The following is a 23382-nucleotide window of genomic DNA, read 5'->3' on the forward strand; positions in this document are numbered from 1 at the left end:
TCCTCAAAGACAGTTATCAGAAGTCACTCAGTAACTCTAAGGCTGTCTGCAGTATTTGAAGGTCTGCAAATGGCATGGGCAAGAATAAAAGCCAGTGGTAATAGTAACAATGTGCCCCACAGAATTTTATCTGGGTCGCATACATGCACTCCTCTTGCTCCTGTGTAACTTTGGACTTTCCCTCAGATTCTATCTGGCCTGATTGCAAGGATCTTTTAACGTGATTATCCATTCTGGAGTTTGTCCTTGATTACCTTGACAATGGCTCCTAGCTCTACCCTTACTACAGTGTGCTCCTCGGTTATACATTATCTCAGTATCATAGGGTCAGCTCACCTTTTTGGCCTTGTAAAGATAACAGTGCTTTAAATTTTTGCTTTATTAATTTATTCATGAACACTTAGTAAGTCCCATATTATATTAATCATTAAAGACATAAAGCCAAGTAGAACAGGTTCCTTGCCTCCAATTATCTTGCTTCTCTGAGAACAGAAGGTAAGAGTCAGGCTGCATTTATCAGGCCATCTAACTACTACGGTCTTTTTGATCGTTGTACTGGAATGTTTGAAACCAGATACACCAACACAGTTCTCTAGTTCCCCAGCCTCTAGACCAAGAGAGAATATGTTTCCTTGTGAATGCTGATCATACTTTGCTAATAATGAATGTGTGTTTAAAGTTGAAAAAGAATAAAGGAACACAGCTGGATGTATTAGTATGGGCTCATGAAAGAGACATATCCTTGGATGCTGAACCTGCATAATCCTGTTACTTCATGGATGACACAATGAACTGAATCTGAGACACTTCTAAACCATACCAGCCTGCACTACAGCATTGGCAAACTGGAGGCACTGTTTTACAAAATAAATACATGAATGGATGAATGGTGGATGGATGAATGGATGCTTTTTCAATGGCCTATATGTTCTTCCAAATATTTCTGATCATTAAAAGAATTTAATGTCTAGTTTGAATTTCATCTACATCAAGAAACTATCCAGTGTCCCTAGTTTAAGGTGATCATTGATTCCTTGAATTCATATTCAAACCACTGAATTAAAATAGCTTATTATTTAATTTGTACCTGTATAATTATGCAATTATTGTAGTTATGAGTATATGGTTGCCTTTAATGAATTAGAAATCTGTTGATATCTGGAAACACAGTTGACCCTTGGACAACATGGGTTTGGAATGTATGGGTCTACTTCTACATTGGTTTTTTTCAATCGCACACAGAAAATATTGTACTGGCGGATGTGAAACCTGCATATAAGAAGGCCTGATATTTCATATGCATGGCTTCTGCAAGGCTGACTGGAGGAAATGATCATGCACAGATTTTGGTATATGTGGGGTCCTAAAACCAATTCCCCATATTTACATAGGGATGACTGTATATCTTATACCGACGCCCAGCCATGGACTATCATCTTGCCTGGCTGGGAACAGTCACTGAATAAATAATCTGTGCGTGAGTGTACTTCCTAATAGATAATCTTGGATCATCCATCTATGTTCAGTCAATATGTAGAAAAGATCAGCATATTATTCATGACATATTAAATACACATTTATTGAGTACTTACTCTGGGCTTGGCAAGAATGTAGTTAAAATTTAATCACCTTAACACTTGCTCAATATGTTAAAAATATGACTTTACCAAATCATATTGTTACCTTATATCTTGTTATTTTATAAACAGAGATAGAAATAATGACCTCAAAATGCCTTTTTGAAAAGAATAAATTAGCATCTAATACACAAATACACAGCTTTAAAAATCATCTTGTTGCAAGGAAAGGAAACAGAACAAAGTATTTTCATAATCAAGTACAAAGTTAAGAACTAGAGTGACATTTAAAGTTCTAACAGAATATAGAGAAAGGGCCCAGGGAATTGACTCACATTTATGCCCTGTAGGAAAAGGAATGCTTCATATAATACTTATTTAATAGGGTGAACATATGTATATATATATATGTGTGTGTGTGTGTGTGTGTGTGTGTGTGTATGCATATATGTATGTATGTGTGTGCACTGACAATCATAGGAAAGAGAATTTTCACATGTAAGCAACTTTGCAAACAGGCAAACAGAGGCAAAGAGAAAATGTATGTTTCCTAACAGTCAAAGCAAACAAAGGTCAAGTCTTCTCTCACTGTTTCAACTCTACTCAGTCCATTGTTACTTCAAAACCGTTTTAATATTTTTCATTATATAAAAGCTGTTCCTCTATGAAATTAATGAAACTAATGATTTTTGTATTAAAAAAACAGTTGATGTTTATCCAGAATAAAAACAAAATCCCTGAGACAAATGGGGAGACTCAGGAATTTTCCCTTTTTTTAATCCAAGCAAGCCAAGGAAGCCCCAGTATACATACATATAGCATGTATATATTTAACTGATCATCTATAGGAAAATACATACATTCAATTAAAATAAATACTATACTATAGGTATGTGGTAAAGACCAATTTAGTGGAGCAAAATTACATCAGAAAGTTTGCTCAAGTTTTAGTTTTTCCCAAAGAATTTGAATCACAGAGTCTACTTTTCAAAATATCAAAACAAATACTTTGGGCTTATTGTGTAGACAGACAAGTTATCATGGTGCATATACCTCTCTTTACAGCTACTCACTATTCAGAGCATCAGAATAAAGACAGAAAGAAGGCTGCAAATACAGCTTCAGTTTGATTTCATACTGAAATACCCACTATAGGTCCTCTATAGTAGGCTGGTTGTACTGGCAAAACAAAACAAAAATTATTATTATCACATTCGTTCAATACTTAATATGTACCAATGTTCTAGGATTTTTGTACATACAATTTCCTTGATGATCTCAGAACTCTATCAAGTAGGTAGATAAAGAACCTGAGTCTAAGTCACATGCCCAAGGCTACACAGCTCATGAATGAAAGGTCAGAATTCAAATATCTTCTGTTTGACTTTGAGATCTTTTTCTTGATCACCATATTACAATGTGTTTACTATTCATAATAATATCTATTATCCCCCTTAGATGAGAAAACTGAGGCTTAAAGCTCAGTACTCTGTCAGAAGTTCTTCTTCTATGGAGTCAACTGCTGAAAATTAAATCAGGTTCAAAATTATTAAATAAGTTTCTCCTTCAAATCACCCTTCCAAATTACACTCTGCCACTAATAATTGGGCAGATTGGGACACCCTTGTGAAGTCACTATTCTTTGTTATTTATCATTTATATTCAACTTAGTTCCTTGATTATAAAAAGAATAATATGTTGAAACCAATAAAAACATATGTTTCATTCCTACAGTAATCAAGAAAAAGTGGATCTGGTTGGAAAAAGCATAAAAAAAATCCCTGAGTTATCTTTGGCCCATACAGTATCCCCAATACACGTTCTCCCTGTGGACACGGAGCAGCATATGGCTGTTCGTTTCACAGTTCGGGCTCTTCTGTTTACTCTGAACCTCTAGGTTACAATATGTTTTGTAATCACTAATAAGGACCACCTGCCTCTTGAGAGATTCTGCCTAACAAAATAGAGAGACTCATTGTTCAAATTCACTCTCAGGTAGACAATACACGCCTCATGTGTGGGCCGAGATTACTGAGTAGAAAACTTAAACAAATTATGCTGATTGTAATTGCCAAATTAAGAACATATGTTAGTTTCATAAAAAGAAAAAAGAAACAGTAATGTTTGGAACAATAAAGACAATGCTTTTGAGGAAATGAAATACCTAATATATTTTCCAGGAAAAAGAAAAAGAATAATCTACTTATTTAAAAAATTCATTCAATCCACTAAGAGATATTCAAGGCAAATTTACTGCATTCCAATATGCCTAACCATATACCCTCTTTGTACAAATTTATACTATGGTTGAATTCAGCCAGAAAAACTGGCTCTTTGAAAACAAGCAGAGTTCAATCCAATAACTGACTGATAAATGCTTACCACTGAGAATGTGAAAGCTATCATAAATCCGGTTTAATAGAACAAGAAGAGATAGAGTATATGGATAAGAGTAAATCCTCTTGTCAGTATCCTCCTTTGGCCACACTGACAATTCCCACCAGAGGTTGGGCCAGATTAGCAACCTCTCTCTAGGCTGCCATTGCAAACCCATATATATACCTTCATCAGTGCACCTGCTTCATTGCATTAGAATGGTTGGCCGAGTGTTTGTCTCTCCTTCTAATCTGTGAGTTCCCCGAGAACAGGGTTCACATATTCACTATAGTCTCAACACCTGTTAACAGAATATGAGCACAGACTGAATTCACCAAATACATTCAAAAAATAACTGCCTAGTTGATGATATCTATCCATATGGTAGCACGGGAAAATATATTTATCTTATATAAAGTTTGCTTTTTGAGTGCAGAGGGATTTTCCAAGTATTAAGGCCAATGTCAAAGACAGGCAGAAAGGACTGGCTGTGGGGACAGTCAGCATTTTAAATGCAGAGATTGTCTCTGAACTTTCTCACACAAACTCAAGTCCCTCTTCTAATGGGACCTTCGCTTTACCCAGTACACTCATTATCTATCAGGTCTCTCACTGACCACGTAGAATATTAAGATACTGAGTTAATCATAAGTAACATTTATAGATCTCAGGTGTACCAAACACTGGGCAAAGTGCTTTGTTGTATTACTTAATTTAATGCTTATTACAACCATATAAGGTGGGTGCTACTGTTTTCATTTTAGACATGATAAAACTGAGGCACATAATTTGTTTAGTGCTTTGCCATAGATCTAAGCAGAACATTAACAAGTTGGTAGCTTGCCAAGCACTCTACTACTCCACCTTCAAGCAGGTGACTAATTCAACTCCTGAGGATAAAAGTCATTTGATTTGTCCTGATAATCCTCAGAATTGAATTCTTAATTTATAACCTCTCTCCACAGTGCAATTTATTGTTTTTTCTTCTAAGAGCTGCATTTTCCATTTCAGTAAAACCAGCAATGCTATCTAGTTATAAATTATCATAATCATGCATGAGAAATAATTCTCACAAATTGTTTTGATACATTTTATGAACGATAACACAGTCATAAACATAAAACTTTCATGCACTGTTAAATGTACATAAAAGAGCAGCTTGAGATTCAATAGAAAGTTTTATAACTACATTATGCATATATGGCGAGATGTGTATATATGTGTACTTGTGTGTAAAATTATGTTATGTAATGGTGTTGTATGTTAGTGTATATATTTCTCAAACACTGGATTTTGCTGTGTAAATTCCTAATCATCAGAATATATTAATGATAGGCAGTTTGACATTAATAAAAGTCAGATAAAAAGCTTTCCTATCTTAGACCTTGTCAAATCATTTCTGTCTTATTTCATTTCCCATAGGTCTTCTTTCAAAAGGGCTTCTGTCAAAAAGCTATTGATTATCAATAACCTGTGGCATTATCAAAGTTATGTTTCAGTAAATGTCAATTTGGATTGCAGAACAATGGATAAGATTTCATGAAGCACCTAGAAGTAGTAAAGTATTGATATGTGGCCTTACGTATCACTACAATCATTAGAAACATAAGCTGTCTGTGCATTATTAAATGCATAGCTGTAATAATTATGAGGAAGAAAATAAATCATAATCTCCCTAGTTTTGTAATTTCTCATCATCTAATTTTCTGAGAACTTGGGTAACTGGTGCTCCATAGACATATCACTTTGAGGGACATATTTGGAAATACAAAACAAAAAAATTGATTAAAAATATCAAATTGATGTCTTCTGATTAGGTTCAAACATGAGAAAGCATGTGTACACTCTCACAGTATTATGGTAGCTCTGAGAATCAAGAAGAGGAGATGTTTTTTGTTAGAGGAAAGAGTGAATTACACATTAAAACAATAGAACAGAAGAAGAAGATTTTCCTAGTTTATTTGATGCATTTTAAAAACATCCTACTGTCTACTGTTCTTGTAGTTATTTCCTGGCCACCAAATTTCTGTGAATAGTCCTACGTTTCTGTGGAAAAGATGCTGGATGAATGAACTCCAAACCTCGACTGAGACTACAGAACGTGCTCCATACTTCTCTATACCTAAAAAAGCCAGTGTGCACTAATATGGGGCAAAGGGCTGTTAAAATGTGAACTAATTCTTTACCTGGTGGTAAGTAGATGCTGCCCTCCCTGCCCTCCCTGCCCTCCCCACCCCAGCATCCACAGCCCTGTGCACTGATTTCCTGGGCCTCCCTTATCCATCAAGTTCAGAATTGGGTTCCTGTTCCAGAGCCCCTTAGGACTGAAGAGTGATGGTACCTAGCAGCTCTCCCCAAATCCCCCAAAGACCTCTGTCCTAAGAGAGCTCCTCTGAGGGAGTGCCCACCAGCCTGGGACACCTGATGAAGTTCCTCCTCCGTACTGCCATCCCCACGTGCTAACCCCACTGGGTACCCATAAGATTCCAGCCGAAAGCAACAGAACCCTGGGTGATGGTGTGGCACCTGGCAGGCAAATGCCCAGGTGCTTTTGGGCACCAATCCCAGGCCTTGGGAACTTGCTTCCGGCTGGGCTCTTCAAGTCGCCCTCACATGGCCACTTGTGGAAACTGCAGAATTAATGGACCTTGGACCTGAAGAGTGCCTGCGGTAGACAAAAACAGCAGGTAGCTCTAAAGGCTGTTAAATAATCTGAACATCACCCTTGGATACATCAACTTTCCCTGGTGTTGCTATTGAAAGAGGCAATATAAACACAGAGTATGATTCACTTCCATCAACCAGATATAGCCAGAAGGTCTCCCCTTGTGATGTGGCAAAGGTGATGTGCCCTTTTTTTTTTTTTTGAGACGGAGTCCCGCTCTGTCGCCCAGGCTAGAGTGCAGTGGCGCAATCTCGGCTCACTGCAAGCTCCGCCTCCCGGGTTCACGCCATTCTCCTGCCTCAGCCTCCCGAATAGCTGGGACTACAGGCGCCCACCACCACCCCCGGCTAATTTTGTTTTTGTATTTTTAGTAGAGATGGGGTTTCACCTTGTTCGCCAGATGTGACCTTTTTTTAAGCCCAAATTTATAAATGAGGGCATATTCAGTCAATTCCACACCACCTCCAACACAGACATACAAAAAATGTAAAAAGATTACAACAAATGACTCTTTCATAAAAGGGCAAAATTTCTCTAAGTGTATAGTCAATTGCAGAAAAAAAATCAGATCATTCATTAAATTCTTATAGATATCAGGATATTTCTCAAAAGAGGCTTAAGAATGTCCATAACATTTTTAAATTGAAGAGAGAATCAAGTCATACATTTTCTAAAAGTTTATTTATGGGGAAAATCTATTCTAGCAAAAGTTATATACTTAAAAATAAAGCATCCCTCCTGGAGAGCTATATACATTAATATATGTTTATAACGATACTTGCTTTTAGATGAAGCTGATTGGTCCAGTGGCCGATGACTTTGTACTCTGTGCTTTTGTTGGTTATTTGATACTGGAAGATATCATAACGTCCAGGAGCATCTCCGTTTTCATTAAAAGTGACAGGAGTGCCAGCACTGCCTATAAAGATTTAGAAAACAATGTTAATAAAGTTTTAGTAAGATAGCCCACTGGGCTTATTTTTCTTTTAGAAGGAATGGTAGATAAAAATATATTGTGTGCAGTAAGTGACACAAAGATTGCAATCCATACAAGGTCATTCTTGATAGCGTAATATCTTTTACATGAAAAGAAGCCCAGACATACATACACGAGTAAGAAGTGCTTTATTGTACACATTAGAAAGTAAATGATGAGTATCCAAGTTAAGCAATGCACATAAAAGCTAAATAAATAAAAATTGATAGGCTGAATATTCAATACTGGCTACATAGTATGATAGTTAATAGAGAAAAATGTAAATGTTTTGAAGCATGACAGCTATTGTATAATACGAACTACAAACAGCAATTCAAAATATGGCAGGAGAATGTTCTGGCAAGAATCCTGAGTTTTGCTTTTTCCAAACGCTCTAAAGCAGTTAGAGAGCACTGTTCCTGTGCCTCTGCTACCTCTGCCCAAGGGTATATCAATGTGGTCTACTGTTGGGAACCTCTCAATGGGTGAGGCAGTGATCTATGGGAAGTCCCAACTCTGCCCAGATCATGATTGTTCTCCCCCTTCACAGTGACAGGTCTAATTAGTGGCAGAGCAGCAGGATGCAAGAACTGTAGTCTTTTCTAAACTCCATTCCTCTCGGAAGTTTTCATCTTTTCTCTTAATAGTTTCTGCTCACTTTTACTTTCCCTCTTATTAACTTTTATGTAATTACAGGGGAAGAGTAGAAATGGATCACCACCCCAATGTCTTCTTGTTCCATCTAGCTTCACTATTTATATAGACTTTCCTTTTCTCTAACAGCTTTTAGGCTTCTCTACATTTTTTTTAATTGTTATTCTTTCCTGTCTTGAAAAATTCACCTGACACCAATCCCTTTTCTTGGTGTCTGTCTTCCCTCTGCAGGCCTTTTATCTGACTCTCTTCTCACCGGATATTGGATTTAATTTCTAAACTGTGCTGGAGAGTTTCCCCTTCTTGTTATCTCTGTCTCATACTGTATTCTCCAAAAGTATACATTACCAATAGTTATATACGTCAACTGTACATATTCCCATCTTATAATAGATTTCTTATTCTATCTGTAGAGTTGTTTACCTAATTACCAGCCATCACAAAATTCTAAAATATTTAACTCATCAAACAAATCGATGACTTTATCAAAAAAACACAGTAACCTGTAAATAAATGTAATCAGAGTCACATAACAACAATGTGAATACTTTTCCAGTAATTAATGGACAGATGTCTAATATTCTGTTTTCTTGATTCTTCCTAAAATCTAAACATGGTGTGAGTTCTCTGATGAGACTACAGATATCTGGTATCATCAGGAACTGCTGAGGCTGCAAGAGATGGCACCGCATGGAAGAAAGAGCTCTGCTCCCGGAACTGGAAGTTCCCTGTCCAGGCTCACTCCATTCCCCATTGATTTCCACAAGTTGTGTATGTCCCTTTTCCCTCACTTGCCACAGAGACTTAACAATAAATATGAATAAATTTTGAAGTCCTAAAAGAGCTGTAAATATGTACATTATTATTACTCTTATTATTAATTCACATGAGAAATGACTTTATATATAAATCGATAGATGTACATTACTCAGGGAATAAAATAAGAGCTCTCCAATCAAGCAGTACTATCTTAGCTACTCCTTATATATTCAAGTAGAACCTATTTGCCAAACCTGACCAAAACCTTTCTCAGCTCCTAGTGACCTCGAGCAGGTTAACCTCTTAAATCCTCAGTTTCTTCACCTGTAAAATGGGAGTAATAATGATACTTTTCTCATAGAGTTCTTGTGAGAATTAAATAATCAACACTTGTCAAGTGCTTAGAACAGTGCGTGGGGATAAATTATTCACTCCACATTTACTTTCAGTACACACCAACACATAGTAATAGAAAGGATGTTGAAAGTTCTCTAAGTGATGGCTAGACAAAAGATTATTGAAATTCAAATGAGGAAGATATTTCTGGCTGGAAAAACACATATGTTAAGAATTTCACATTAACATGATCAATTCCTGACATTTATATATCACTTTGAAATATTTTAATTACATATTCTCTCCTCAATAAAGGGATACTTAATTTACTCTACTTAAAATATCCCAAGTTGTCACCTCCTTGACTCAATGACTCCTTATCTTCTACAACAGCAGTTCCCAATCTTTTTTACAATAACAGTACCTAAGATGAAATAATGTAATTTGTATAACACATTACCAGGAATATACCCTGAGTTATACATAATTCCTAATGTGTTAGCTGTTTCTATACCCAAGTCAAGAAAGCCTCTCAAGAGAGCTCATTAGAGAGCCACATTGTCACAAAATATAATAATTTCCAACTTAGATACTTTGAATATCATTATTAAAATCAAGTTACACTAAATTTGACATTGTATTAAGGTGCAATATTCTAAAGCAGTTATGAGTGTGGGTTCTGGAGACAGATCATTGGGTTCAAACGCCCCTCTTGTCACTTATTGATGTGGTGTCTTGAGCGCATTTCTTAATTTCCCTATATCTCACATTTCTCAATTATATAGTGGGCTAATAGCAATTCCCACCTCAGAGGGATATATAAGGATTAAATGAATCAATATATATAAAACATTTAGTACATCATATTACGTATTAACTATAATTTCTTTTGTTGTTTTGTGGAAATGCTGTGTTTGAGAGCCACTGTCTATATAAGAACATATAAACTCAGTAAGCGTATGAGTTTTCATGATGTCACTCTCACTAATCTCTGTTCTCTTTCAACACAATGCCACCTATACCTAAAATTCTGGTCCCTAAATTCATTATGCTCTGTCTCACCATTCTGTCTTTGCTCAGGCTATTTTCTCTAATTTCCCATCCTCTTTCCTCCTTACCCCTCTCTATATAATTCCTTCAAGATGTGGCTCAAGGGGTCATGCACTTACAGAAGCTTAATCTTACTCCAACCCTGGGGAAGGTGCCTAACCAACTCTTTATGTCCTAACATGCAATATTGAAGCACTCGCAACATTCCACAGACTTTTACTATCCATCCTGTACCTGACCAAACATTTATTCCACAGATACTTTTTTAGAGCCTATTATGTGCTCAACACTGGGTGGACCCTCTGCAATCTTCACAAAACTATGGTCTTCTTAAGAAAGGCAAAAGTATCTATTATCCTTGTAAGCACTGCAGCAAAGACAGTGTTCAGTACTGAGTGAGTAATCAATAAATTATAGGAAAGCATGAAAGAGGCATCCCCTAATGATCCCAAGCAAATCCATGCTTCCCTCTTCATGACGTTATGAACTTCATGTATATTTCCTGTCATCTTTTATATTCACAAATGGAGAGACCAAATAAATCCTCTCACCTTGTTATTAATGTGACATTAGAAACCACAGGGAAACTTTGACATATCTGTGAATGGGCTCTGAGTTAATCACCAGTAGCTGAAGTGGTTTTTATTACTGATGACCCTTGCATCTTGTTTTCCTAATGCAATTTCTAGTCTTAAACTAGGCTTGCAGTTGAATTACTTCAACCCTCTTTCAGGAAGAACTGAATCCATTACATATTGACTCATTTCAAATGACTGCCATGGAACTCTGGTCAATGTAGAAAGAGCATCGTTGAGTAGCCATAAGGAACTAACTCATTAGGAACTAACTCATTAGCTGTTTAATAATTCCTACAAGTTTGCCATCTTTTAAAAATATCATTGTTTGTACTGAAACTGGCCACTCTGGGAAACAGAATTAAGTGGCGAATTTTTTTTGTCCACAAAAAAATTTCAAATGACAAATGTCTGTTAATATGGTCATCAATTTATCAAGGTTTAATAACAACACAGGTAAGAAATACACCTTTGACAGAGGCAGGTTCCAAGATGGCCAAATAAGAGCAGCTCCAGTCTACAGCTCCGAGTGTGAGCGACGCAGAAGACGGGTGATTTCTGCATTTCCAACTGAGGTACCAGGTTCATCTCACTGGGGCTTGTCAGACAGTGTGGGCAGGACAGTCGCTGCAGCCTACCGAGTGTGAGCTGAAGCAGGGCGAGGCATCGCCTCACCCGGGAAGTGCAAGGGGTCAGGGAATTCCCTTTCCTAGCCAAGGGAATGGGTGACAGACGGCACCTGGAAAATCGGGTCACTCCCACCCTAATACTGCACTTTTCCAATGGTCTTAGCAAACGGCACACCAGGAGATTATATCCCGCGCCTGGCTCTGAGGGTCCCATGCCCACGGAGCCTCACTCATTGCTAGCACAGCAGACTGAGATCCAACTGCAAGGCAGCAGCGAGGATGGAGGAGGGGCACCCGCCATTGCTGAGGCTTGAGTAGGTAAACAAAGCAGCCGGGATTCCCTCAAACTGGGTGGAGCCCACCACAGCTCAAGTAGGCCTGCCTGCCTCTGTAGACTCCACCTCCGGGGGCAGGGCATAGCCAAACAAAAGGCAGCAGACCTCTGCAGACTTAAATGTCCCTGTCTGACAGCTTTGAAGAGAGTAGTGGTTCTCCTAGCACGGAGTTTGAGATCTGAGAACAGACAGACTGCCTCCTCAAGTAGGTCCCTGACCTTCAAGTAGCCTAAATGGGAGGCACCCCCCAGTAGGGGCAGACTGACACCTCACACAGCCGGGTACCCCTCTGAGATGAAACTTCCAGAGGAATGATCAGGCAGCATCATTTGCTGTTCAGCAATATTCGCTATTCTGCAGCCTCCACTGCTGATACCCAGGCAAACAGGGTCTGGAGTGGACCTCCAGCAAACTCCAACAGACCTGCAGCTGAGGGTCCTGACTGTTAGAAGGAAACTAACAGACAGGAAGGACATCCACACCAAAACCCCATCTGTACGTCACCGTCATCAAAGACCAAAGGTAGATAAAAACCACAAAGATGGGGAAAAAACAGCAGAAAAGCTGAAAATTCTAAAAATCAGAGCACCTCTCCCCCTCCAAAGGAATGCAGCTCCTCACCAGCAATGGAACAAAGCTGGATGGAGAATGACTTTGACAAGCTGAGAGAAGGCTTCAGATGATCAAACTTCTCTGAGCTAAAGGAGGAAGTTCAAACCCAATGCAAAGAAGTTAAAAACCTTGAAAATAGATTAGATGAATGGTTAACTAGAATAACCAGTGTAGAGAAGTCCTTAAACGACCTGATGGAGCTGAGAACTATGGCACGAGAAATACGTGATGAATGCACAAGCTTCAGTAGCCGATTTGATCAACTGGAAGAAAGGGTATCAGTGATTGAAGATCAAATGAATGCAATGAAGTGAGAACAGAAGTTTAAAGAAAAAAGAATAAAAAGAAATGAACAAAGCCTCCAAGAAATATGGGACTATGTGAAAAGACCAAATCTACGTCTGATTGGTGTACCTGAAAGTGACAGGGAGAATGGAAACAAGTTGGAAAACACTCTGCAGGATATTATCCAGGAGAACTTCGCCAACCTAGCAAGGCAGGCTAACATTCCAATTCAGGAAATACAGAGAACACCACAAAGATACTCCTCGAGAAGAGCAACTCCAAGACACATAATTGTCAGATTCACCAAAGTTGAAATGAGGGAAAAAATGTTAAGGGCAGCCAGAGAGAAAGGTCGGGTTACCCACAAAGGGAAACCAGTAAGCCTAACAGTGGATCTCTCGGCAGAAACTCTACAAGCCAGAAGAGAGTGGGGGGCCAATATTCAACATTCTTAAAGAAAAGAATTTTCAACCCAGAATTTCATATCCAGCCAAACTAAGCTTCATAAGTGAAGGAGAAATAAAATCCTTTAGAGACAAACAAATGCTGAGAGACTTTGTCACCACCAGGCCTGCCCTAAAAGAGCTCCTGAAGGAAGCACTAAACAGGGAAAGGAACAACCAGTACCAGCCACTGCAAAAACATGTCAAATTGTAAAGACCATCAAGGCAAGGAAGAAACTGCATCAATTAACGAGCAAAATAACTAGCTAACATCATAATGGCAGGATCAAATTCACATATAACAATATTAACCTTAAATGTAAATGGGATAAATGCACCAATTAAAAGACACAGACTGGCAAATGGGATAAAGAATCAAGACCTATCAGAGTGCTGTATTCAGGAGACCCATCTCATGTGCAGAGACACACATAGGCTCAAAATAAAGGGATGGAGGAAGATCTACCAAGCAAATGGAAGACAAAAAAAGGCAGGGGTTGCAATCCTAGTCTCTGATAAAACAGACTTTAAAACAACAAAGATCAAAAGAGACAAAGAAGGCCATTACATAATGGTAAAGGGATCAATTCGACAAGAAGAGCTAACTATCTTAAATATATATACACCCAATACAGGAGCACCCAGATTCATAAAGCAAGTACTTAGAGACCTACAAAGAGACCTAGACTCCCACACAATAATAATGGGAGACTTTAACACCCCACTGTCAACATTAGACAGATCAACGAGACAGAAAGTTAACAAGGATATCCAGGAATTGAACTCAGCTCTGCACAAAGCGGACCTAATAGATATCTACAGAACTCTCCACCCCAAATCAACAGAATATACATTCTTCTCAGCACCACATCACACTTATTCCAAAATTGACCACATAGTTGGAAGTAAAGCACTCCTCAGCAAATGTAAAAGAACAGAAATTATAACAAACTATATCTCAGACCACAGTGCAATCAAACAACTCAGGATTAAGAAACTCACTCAAAACTGCTCAACTACATGGAAACTGAACAACCTGCTCCTGAATGACTACTGGGTACATAACGAAATGAAGGCAGAAGTAAAGACATTCTTTGAAACTAATGAGAACAAAGACACAACATACCAGAATCTCTGGGACACATTTAAAGCAGTGTGTAGAGGGAAATTTATAGCACTAAATGCCCACAAGAGAAAGCAGGGAAGATCTAAAATCGACACCCTAACATCACAATTAAAAGAACTAGAGAAGCAAGAGCAAACACATTCAAAAGATAAAAGAAGGCAAGAAATAACTAAGATCAGAGCAGAACTGAAGGAGATAGAGACACAAAAAAACTCTTCAAAAAATCAGTGAATCCAGGAGCTGGTTTTTTGAAAAGATCAACAAAATTGATAGACTGCTAGCAAGACTAATGAAGAAGAAAGGAGAGAAGAATCAAATAAAGGCAATAAAAAATGATAAAGGGGATATCACTACTGATCCCACAGAAATACAAACTACCATCAGAGAATACTATAAACATCTCTACGCAAATAAACTAGAAAATCTAGAAGAAATGGAAAAATTCATCGATACATACACCCTCCCAAGACTAAGCCAGGAAGAACTTGAATCCCTGAATAGACCAATAACAGGCTCTGAAATTGAGGCAATAATTAATAGCCTATCAACCAAAAAAAGTCCAGGATCAGACGGATTCACAGCCAAATTCTACCATAGGTACAAGGAGGAGCTGGTACCATTCCTTCTGAAACTATTCCAATCAATAGAGAAAGAGAGAATCCTCCCTAACTGATTTTATGAGGCTAGCATTATCTTGATACCAAAGCTGGCAGAGGCACAACCAAAAAAGACAATTTTAGACCAATATCCCTGATGAACATCGCTGTGAAAATTCTCAATAAAATACTGGCAAACCAAATCCAGAAGCACATCAAAAAGCTTATCCACCATGATCAAGTTGGCTTCATCCTAGGGATGCAAGTCTGGTTCAACATATGAAAATCAATAAACGTAATCCAGTATATAAACAGAACCAAAGACAAAAACCACGATTATCTCAATAGATGCAGAAAAGGCCTTTGAGAAAATTCATCAGCCGTTCGTGCTAAAAACTCTCAATAAATTAGGTATTGATGGGACGTATCTCAAAATAATAAGAGCTATTTATGACAAACCCACAGCCAATATCATACTGAATGGGCAAAAACTGGAAGCATTCCCTTTGAAAACTGGCACAAGACAGGGATGCCCTCTCTCACCACTTCTATTCAACATAGTGTTGGAAGTTCTGGCCAGGGCAATCAGGCAGGAGAAAGAAATAAAGGGTATTCAATTAGGAAAAGAGGAAGTCAAATTGTCCCTGTTTGCAGATGACATGATTGTATATTTAGAAAACCCCATCGTCTCAGCCCCAAATCTCCTTAAGCTGATAAGCAACTTCAGCAAAGTCTCAGGATACAAAATCAATGTTCAAAAATCACAAGCATTCTTACACACCAATAACAGACAAACAGCCAAATCCTGAGTGAACTACCATTTACAATTGCTTCAAAGAGAATAAAATACCTAGTAATCCAACTTACAAGGGATGTGAAGGACCTCTTCAAGGAGAACTACAAACCACTGCTCAACAAAATAAAAGAGGATGCAAACAAATGGAAGAACATTCCATGCTCATGGATAGGAAGAAAATATCATGAAAATGGCCATACTGCCCAAGGTAATTCATAGATTCAATGCCATCCCCATCAAGCTACCAATGACTTTCTTCACAGAATTGGAAAAAACTACTTTAAGGTTCATATGGAACCAAAAAAGAGCCCTCATTGCCAAGACAATCCTAAGCCAAAAGAACAAAGCTGGAGGCATTACACTACCTGACTTCAAACTATACTACAAGGCTATAGTAACCAAAACAGCATGGTATTGGTACCAAAACAGAGATATAGATCAATGGAACAGAACAGAGCCCTCAGAAATAATACCACACATCTACAACCATCTGATCTTTGACAAACCTGACAAAAACAAGCAATGGGGAAAGGATTCCCTATTTAATAAATGGTGCTGGGAAAACTGGCTAGCCATATATAGAAAGCTGAAACTGGATCCCTTCCTTACACCTTATACAAAAATTAATTCAAGATGGATTAAAGACTTAAACGTTAGACCTAAAGCCATAAAAACCCTAGAAGAAAACCTGGGCAATACCATTCAGGACATAGGCATGGGCAAGGATTTCATATCTAAAACACCAAAAGCAATGGCAACAAAAGCCAAAATTGACAAATGAGATCTAATTAAACTAAAGAGCTTCTGCACAGCAAAAGAAACTGCCATCAGAGTGAACAGGCAGCCTAAAGAATGGGAGAACATTTTTGCAATCTACTCATCTGACAAAGGGCTAATATCCAAAATCTACAAAGAACTCGAACAAATTTACAAGAAAAAAACAACCCCATCAACAAGTGCGCAAAGGATATGAACAGACACTTCTCAAAAGAGACATTTATGCAGCCAACAGACACATGAAAAAATGCTCATCATCACTGGCCATCAGAGAAATGCAAATCAAAACCACAATGAGATACCATCTCACACCAGTTAGAATGGCGATCATTAAAAAGTCAGGAAACAACAGGTGTTGGAGAGGATGTGGAGAAATAGGAACACTTTTACACTGTTGGTGGGACTGTAAACTAGTTCAACCATTGTGGAAGACAGTGTGGCTATTCCTCAAGGATCTAGAACTAGAAATACCATTTGACCCAGCCATTCCATTACTGGGTATATACCCAAAGGATTATAAATCATGCTGCTATGAAGACACATGCACTGGTATGTTTATTGCGGCACTATTCACAGTAGCAAAGACTTAGAACTAACCCAAATGTCCATCAATGATTGACTGGATTAAGAAAATGTGCCACATATACACCATGGAATCGTATGCAGCCATAAACAGGATGACTTCATGTTCTTTGTAGGGACAGGGATGAAGCTGGAAACCATCATTCTCAGCAAACTATCCCAAGAACAAAAAACCAAACACCGCATGTTCTCACTCATAGGTGGGAATTGAACAGTGAGAACACATGGACACAGGAAGGGGAACATCACACACTGGGGCCTGTTGTGGGGTGGGGGAAGTGGGGAGGGAAAGCATTAGGAGATATACCTAATGTAAATGACAAGTTAATGGGTGCAGCACACCAACATGGCACATGTATACATGTGTAACAAACCTGCACGTTGTGCACATGTACCCTAGAACTTAAAGTATAATAAAAAAAGGAAAAAAAAAAAGAAATGCTATTTACATTAAAAAAAGAAATACAACTTAAATATATTTGATTAAGCAATATTCACACATATTTTACATGATAAATTATGCTCACATTTTCCTTTTTTATTTCTCTCCATACTATAGGTATTTCATAAATTTTGATGTTTATTAATTTTGTTTTTGAGGAGGGTGGCAGACAGGGTCTCCCTCTGTCACTCAGGCTGGAACTCAGTGGTGTCATCCTGGCTCACTGCAACATCTGCTTCCTAGGATCGAGGAATCCTCCAACCTTGGCCTCCTGAGTAGCTGGGATCACAGGCCTGTGCCACCATGCCCAGCTAATTTTTGTAATTTTTGGTAGACATAGGGTTTTGCCATGCTTCCCAGGCTGGTCTCGAACTCCTGGGGTCAAGCAATCCTCCCTCCTTGATCTCCCAAAATGCTGGAATTACAGGCATGAATAAATGTGCCCAGCCAAAAGTGGATTAATTTTTTAAAATAGTTTTCAGGCTGGGTGCAGTGGCTCATACTTGTAATCCCAGCACTTTGGGAGTCTGAGGTGGGAGGATCTCTTCAGGCCAGAAGTTCAAGACCAGCCTGGGCAACACAGTGAGACCCCCCATCTCTACCAAAATATAAATTAGCCAGGCATGGTGGCATGCAACTGTACTCCTCATTACTCAGGAGGCTGGGGTGGAAAGATCGCTTGAGACCAGGAGCTTGAGGTTACAGTGAACTAGAATCGCGCTACTGCGCTCCAACTCCAGGTGACAGAGCGAGATGCTGTCCTAAAACAAACAAACTTTTCCATCCACATGTGCTAGTGCAGAAATGGAAACAAACAACATGGAGTTGTGAGGTAATGTTTACTCATCAGGTGCTACCCTTAGAGGTCACACATCTCCTTGAATATTTTCTGTTCAATAAGAAATGCGTGAAAAAATATATTTTTATTCTTAGGCATCTCAAGCAATCCAACATGGTTTTGTAGGGAAAATGATATATTCAATGAAGGTTTTTTTTTGCAAATGTTGGCTCTTTTGAATATTGTGCAGGGGAAGAATATGGGCTTGGGATGCAGGGACTAGAGTCTGCTTTCTGGCTCTACCAATTACTTGTGTGATCTGAGTAAGTTACCCTCCTTAAGCCTGTCTTCTCATCTGCCAAGCAGGCCTAATAACCCCAACCTTCCTAAACTGTTACAAGCGTTGCATGAGATGACAGTGTATATGACTGGTACACAATAGATGCGCAAGGAACGCAAACACTCATCATCTCCCATTCCTTTGGCTGCACTTATGCCCCCTTAGTATACATTTTCTTGTTTACACCATGCAAAACACAATGTAAAAATAATGCATTCACCTTTATGTGCAAAAATTATAAATTTCTTCATAAGTGCAATCCTCTCAGATTTTTATTGTCAAGTTTATTACTTTTCTGCTCCCCTCCTGCTACCAAAACTTTATTGTCCTGCTCATCACTGCCTAAACTATTGGAAAAGCAGGAAAAAAAAAATAAGAAAGCTAGAAATGAAATCGGTTAATATAGTAATTTTTAGCACCCTTAAATAACGAATAAATATGTGAGATTTGTCATTGACCAAAATGCCATACGAAGTAGCAATTTTCAACAGTGTCTCAATTATTCATGCTCTCTTTCCTTATCCAATTTACTTTACTAAGTATTTATTACACTTAAATAGATTCACATATTTGAATTAAAATCATATAGTTTTATTATTTAGGAATTTGATTACTCTTATCTGTATCAATTACTCACCCCTGTTCTCCGAAGCCTTTAGCATGTGACTTACTGTATTCTTCTCCAACCATATTATCTGCTGTCTCTTTGGTGGTAGTATCATTTACTCATCACTCAACATCCTGGCTGCAGAGTTAGACTTACTTATTTCCAATTACCTTTTTTGTTTGCTTGTTTGATTTGAGATGAAGTCTTGTCTCTGTCCTCCAGGCTGGAGTGCAGTGGCTCCATCTCAGCTCACTACAACCTCTGCCTTCCAGGTTCAAGTGATTCTCCTGTCTCAGCTTCCTGAGTAGCTGGGATTACAGGCATGTGCCACCATGCCTGGCCAATTTTTGTAGTTTTAGTAGAGACAGGGTTTCACCATGTTGGCAAGGCTGGTCTTTAACTCCTGACCTCAGGTGATCCACCCACCTCTGCCTCCCAAAGTGCTGGGATTACAGGTGTGAGACATCATGCCTGGCCTCAATTACCATTTTAAAAAAAAAATTCATTCATGCATCTTGACACATACTGTCATAGTCACTCTCTGGAAGTTGTCTTGTCTAGTAACTATATCATCTCCAAAATTTTCCTCTTTGGACACCACCTTCCATCTTCACCACAACAATTCTATGATTTCCTACACTTACCAATTCATTAATCACCCCGTTTTGTCACTCTGCTTTGCTCCCATGATAGTGACTCTTCTCTCCTATTCCTAGACATGTTCTATGATCTTCCTAGGGAATACCCTCTATTCTCTTGTGCTTCTCTCTGTCCAATGAATTGCTCTATCAAAATCACAGTCATGATTAAATTCAATTGTACATTTTCTTTGCCTGCACCCAAGCAGCTGAACATTGTTTAACAAATGATAAAATTTTATTGTCTGACAAGACCAGGACTAGGATGAGGCAAATGAGATGCCCAGGGCATGACTCCGAGAGGGAATCTACCTCCCTGAATTTTGCATGCTAGGTGCCTCATTTCCTTTACCTTGTCCCTGCTGTCTGGTCTTACTTTAAATTCATACCCTTAGATTTCACATGGACAATCAGCATTGCTCTGCAATCTTATCACACTTTCCCAGTTGGTCAATTTCCCCCTCCCTTCTTGGTAATATTTGACTGTTTCATGACTTATTCTCATTCCTCACATATCCAACAGCTTCCTTCCCCTGTCATTCAGGCTTGCTTCATATGTTTCCACTGAGAAAAGGCAGCAATACAAAAACTTCCTCATCATTCCACCACAAAATCTACCACCTACCTGCATCCACACTCATATTCTCCCATTCCTCCTGATGCAACACATGTCCCAGGTCCAATCAAAGGCATGTCCTCCCTTGGTGCTGGGGCCCCATCACTCTCACCTTCCATGCACTTTCAGTTCACAGTTATCTTTTATTTCTTTTACATCAAGAAATTTGGACTTTTGGCAGAAGTATCCCCATCAAATTACAAATCAGTTCTAATAGCTCTTAAGAAGAAAGCAACCAAAACCCTCTATCCCCACAGACTCATTCAGCTACTGCTTCATTTTTCACTCTCCTTCATGGTAAAATTGTATTCATTTTCTCCACTTGCTTATTTCTCTTTTACTCTTTGACACATTTTAAGTTGAAATTTAACCTCATTCCTCCACTGATGAGTCTTAAATTTATATGTCTAGCCCTGAATGCAGACTTTTCCAATTATCTATATCTCCACATTATTGTTTGATAATTATCTCAGACACAATGCTTGATTCTTACATATTTCCAAACATGTTCTTCAGACAGTCGTCTCCGCTTAGTAAGCAGCTGATTACTGTCCATCCATTCAATCAATTCAAAACCTAATTTAATACCCACATCTATAGCAACACACAGGACTAAATCTTAATGTAAACTAAGGACTTCTGTTAATAATGATGTATCGTACTGATCCATTAGCTTTCATACATGTACCACATTCATACAAGATGTTGACAGCTGGGGGAACTATGCGTGTGTGGAGGGGTGTAATATAGAAACTGTGCTCTATGTTCAGTTTTTCTGTAAATGTAAATTATTTTCTTAAAAAGTCTAAATTTTTTTAATGGTGACATTAATTTTAATATACTTTATGTAAACAAACATGAAAAATATCACATCAAAACATAATCAATATAGAAATATTGAGGTACTTTATGCACTTATTTCCTAAGTCTTCAAAATCTTATGTATACTTTATACTACAGCTTATCACAATTCAGATTAGCCCTGTTTCAAGTGCTCAACACCCACATGGTTAGTGCTGACCATATTAAAACAACACAGGTCTAAAAGGAAGATAATTTGAGCAGCCACTGCTCCCTCGCTCCAACACTCCATTCACTGGGGATGAAGGCCCACTGCTGAGCCTTTCTCATCTGGCCTCCTCTTCAACTAGACTGAACCCCCCTTCACTCATTTCTTCCCTAAATGTATGTAGACCAACCAAAGACTGACGTGTGGCTCAGTGGATGCCAGATCTGGAGACCAGATCCTAAAATAAAATCCAAACTGCTTCAGAGGTAAAAATAAACAAGGCCCATATCTAGGCCAGGCATAGTGGCATACACCTGTAATCTCAGCCACTTAAGAGGCTGAGTTAGGAGGATGGCTTGAGCCCGGGAGGTGGAAGCTGCAGTGAGCTGTGATGGCACCACTGCACTCCAGCCTGCGTGACAGAGAGAGAACCTGTCCCCACCCCCTGCTCAAAAAAGCTTACATCTAATACATGGACAGGTTCTATCTTCAGAATGTATCTAGAATTTGCCCATTCTTTTTACCCCCTCTTCCATTAACCTTGTCTTGGCTACTATAACCTCTCCCTGAACTCTTAGCAGGTATCCTGCATTCGCACTGAACAACAACAATCCACTCTCTACCCTGCAGTCAGAATGACAGTGGAACACAAATCAAATAATATCCCTCTTCTTGATATCCTTCAATGGCTTCTCATTTCACTTAGAATAAAACTCAAAGGCTTATCACGGCCTTTAAATCTCTTATTTATCTCATCTTGCTCATCTTCTGTACTCCTTCCAACCTGGTCTTCTTTCTGTTTGCAAGCACATGAAGGTTGCTCTCTCTCAGGGATTTTGTTTTCTGTTTTCTCTTTCCAGTGTTCTTTCCGACTTGATCTTCTGACTGGCTTCTTTCATTACTCATATCCCACCCAAAATATCAAGAGAGGCTTGCCAGATCACCATATCTAATTTAACCTGATTCCTATCCCTGTCATTCACTATTACACACATTATTGCCTTCATAGTACTTTTAAATATCTAAAAATATATGGTTTATTTAACTGATCGATATAAATCATTGGATGATATGCTTGTGATTGTGGAAAATATTTCTATCACATTCTCCACCATATATATAGCTCAGACTATTGGATGAGGATCCAAATACATATTATCTTTTTCCTGGGCACATAGCTAGGCTACCCTTTTCCAGTCTTCCTTGCACTTAGGCATGGCCAAATTATTAGTTCCAGACAATCAAATGTGAGCACACGTGATATGCACTACTTAGGAGTGCATTAAAACCCCCTAAGTGGTCTTCTAGGGTCTTTTCTCTTCCTAGCTGGCTAGAATGAAAATGTCATGCTGGACACTTTGAGCATCTACATGTTAAAAATGACAGAACTTACATTAGGCTGGATTCCAGCGTGAGTGCATGAAGATCCGTGCTACTAACCTGTTAATCCACCATCCCTTTAGCATAATTGTGTGAGTATAAAACAAACTTCTATTCTGTTTGAGTCATTACAGGTTGTCAGTCTATTTCTTCCAGCAGACACCCATAACATCCAAGTATCTAGTGAGTTCTCAATGAATAGTTATTAAATGAATAAGTGAAATCATTTAAGTCTGGAAATAAATGTTTCACTTCATGTCACATTATAAAGCTTCAAGAATAGTGTAGAGTGAGTATCAGACACTGGCATGGATTAATAACTTGTTTCAGATTCTCCTTAAGAGTTAATACCCATTACTTCAATGTGGATATATATAATATAAGGTGGACTTGAGAAAGTGTAATCATTCTTCAGAATTTCAC

The 23382-nt window shown here is 38.5% G+C and overlaps 1 protein-coding gene across 1 annotated transcript in view; it reads right to left on the minus strand.

The window, feature by feature from the left end:
• The window catches only part of GRM8 (glutamate metabotropic receptor 8), a 938300-nt gene that overhangs the window by 170806 nt on the left and 744112 nt on the right, over positions 1 to 23382 (minus strand). The window contains exon 10 of the mRNA XM_054495924.1: positions 7397 to 7537. Within this exon, the coding sequence (XP_054351899.1) occupies positions 7397 to 7537 (141 nt within the window). The remainder of the gene's footprint in view (positions 1 to 7396; positions 7538 to 23382) is intronic.

The sequence above is a fragment of the Pongo pygmaeus genome, chromosome 6 (genome assembly GCF_028885625.2).
Source record: "Pongo pygmaeus isolate AG05252 chromosome 6, NHGRI_mPonPyg2-v2.0_pri, whole genome shotgun sequence".
NCBI classification, from domain to species: Eukaryota; Metazoa; Chordata; class Mammalia; order Primates; family Hominidae; genus Pongo; species Pongo pygmaeus.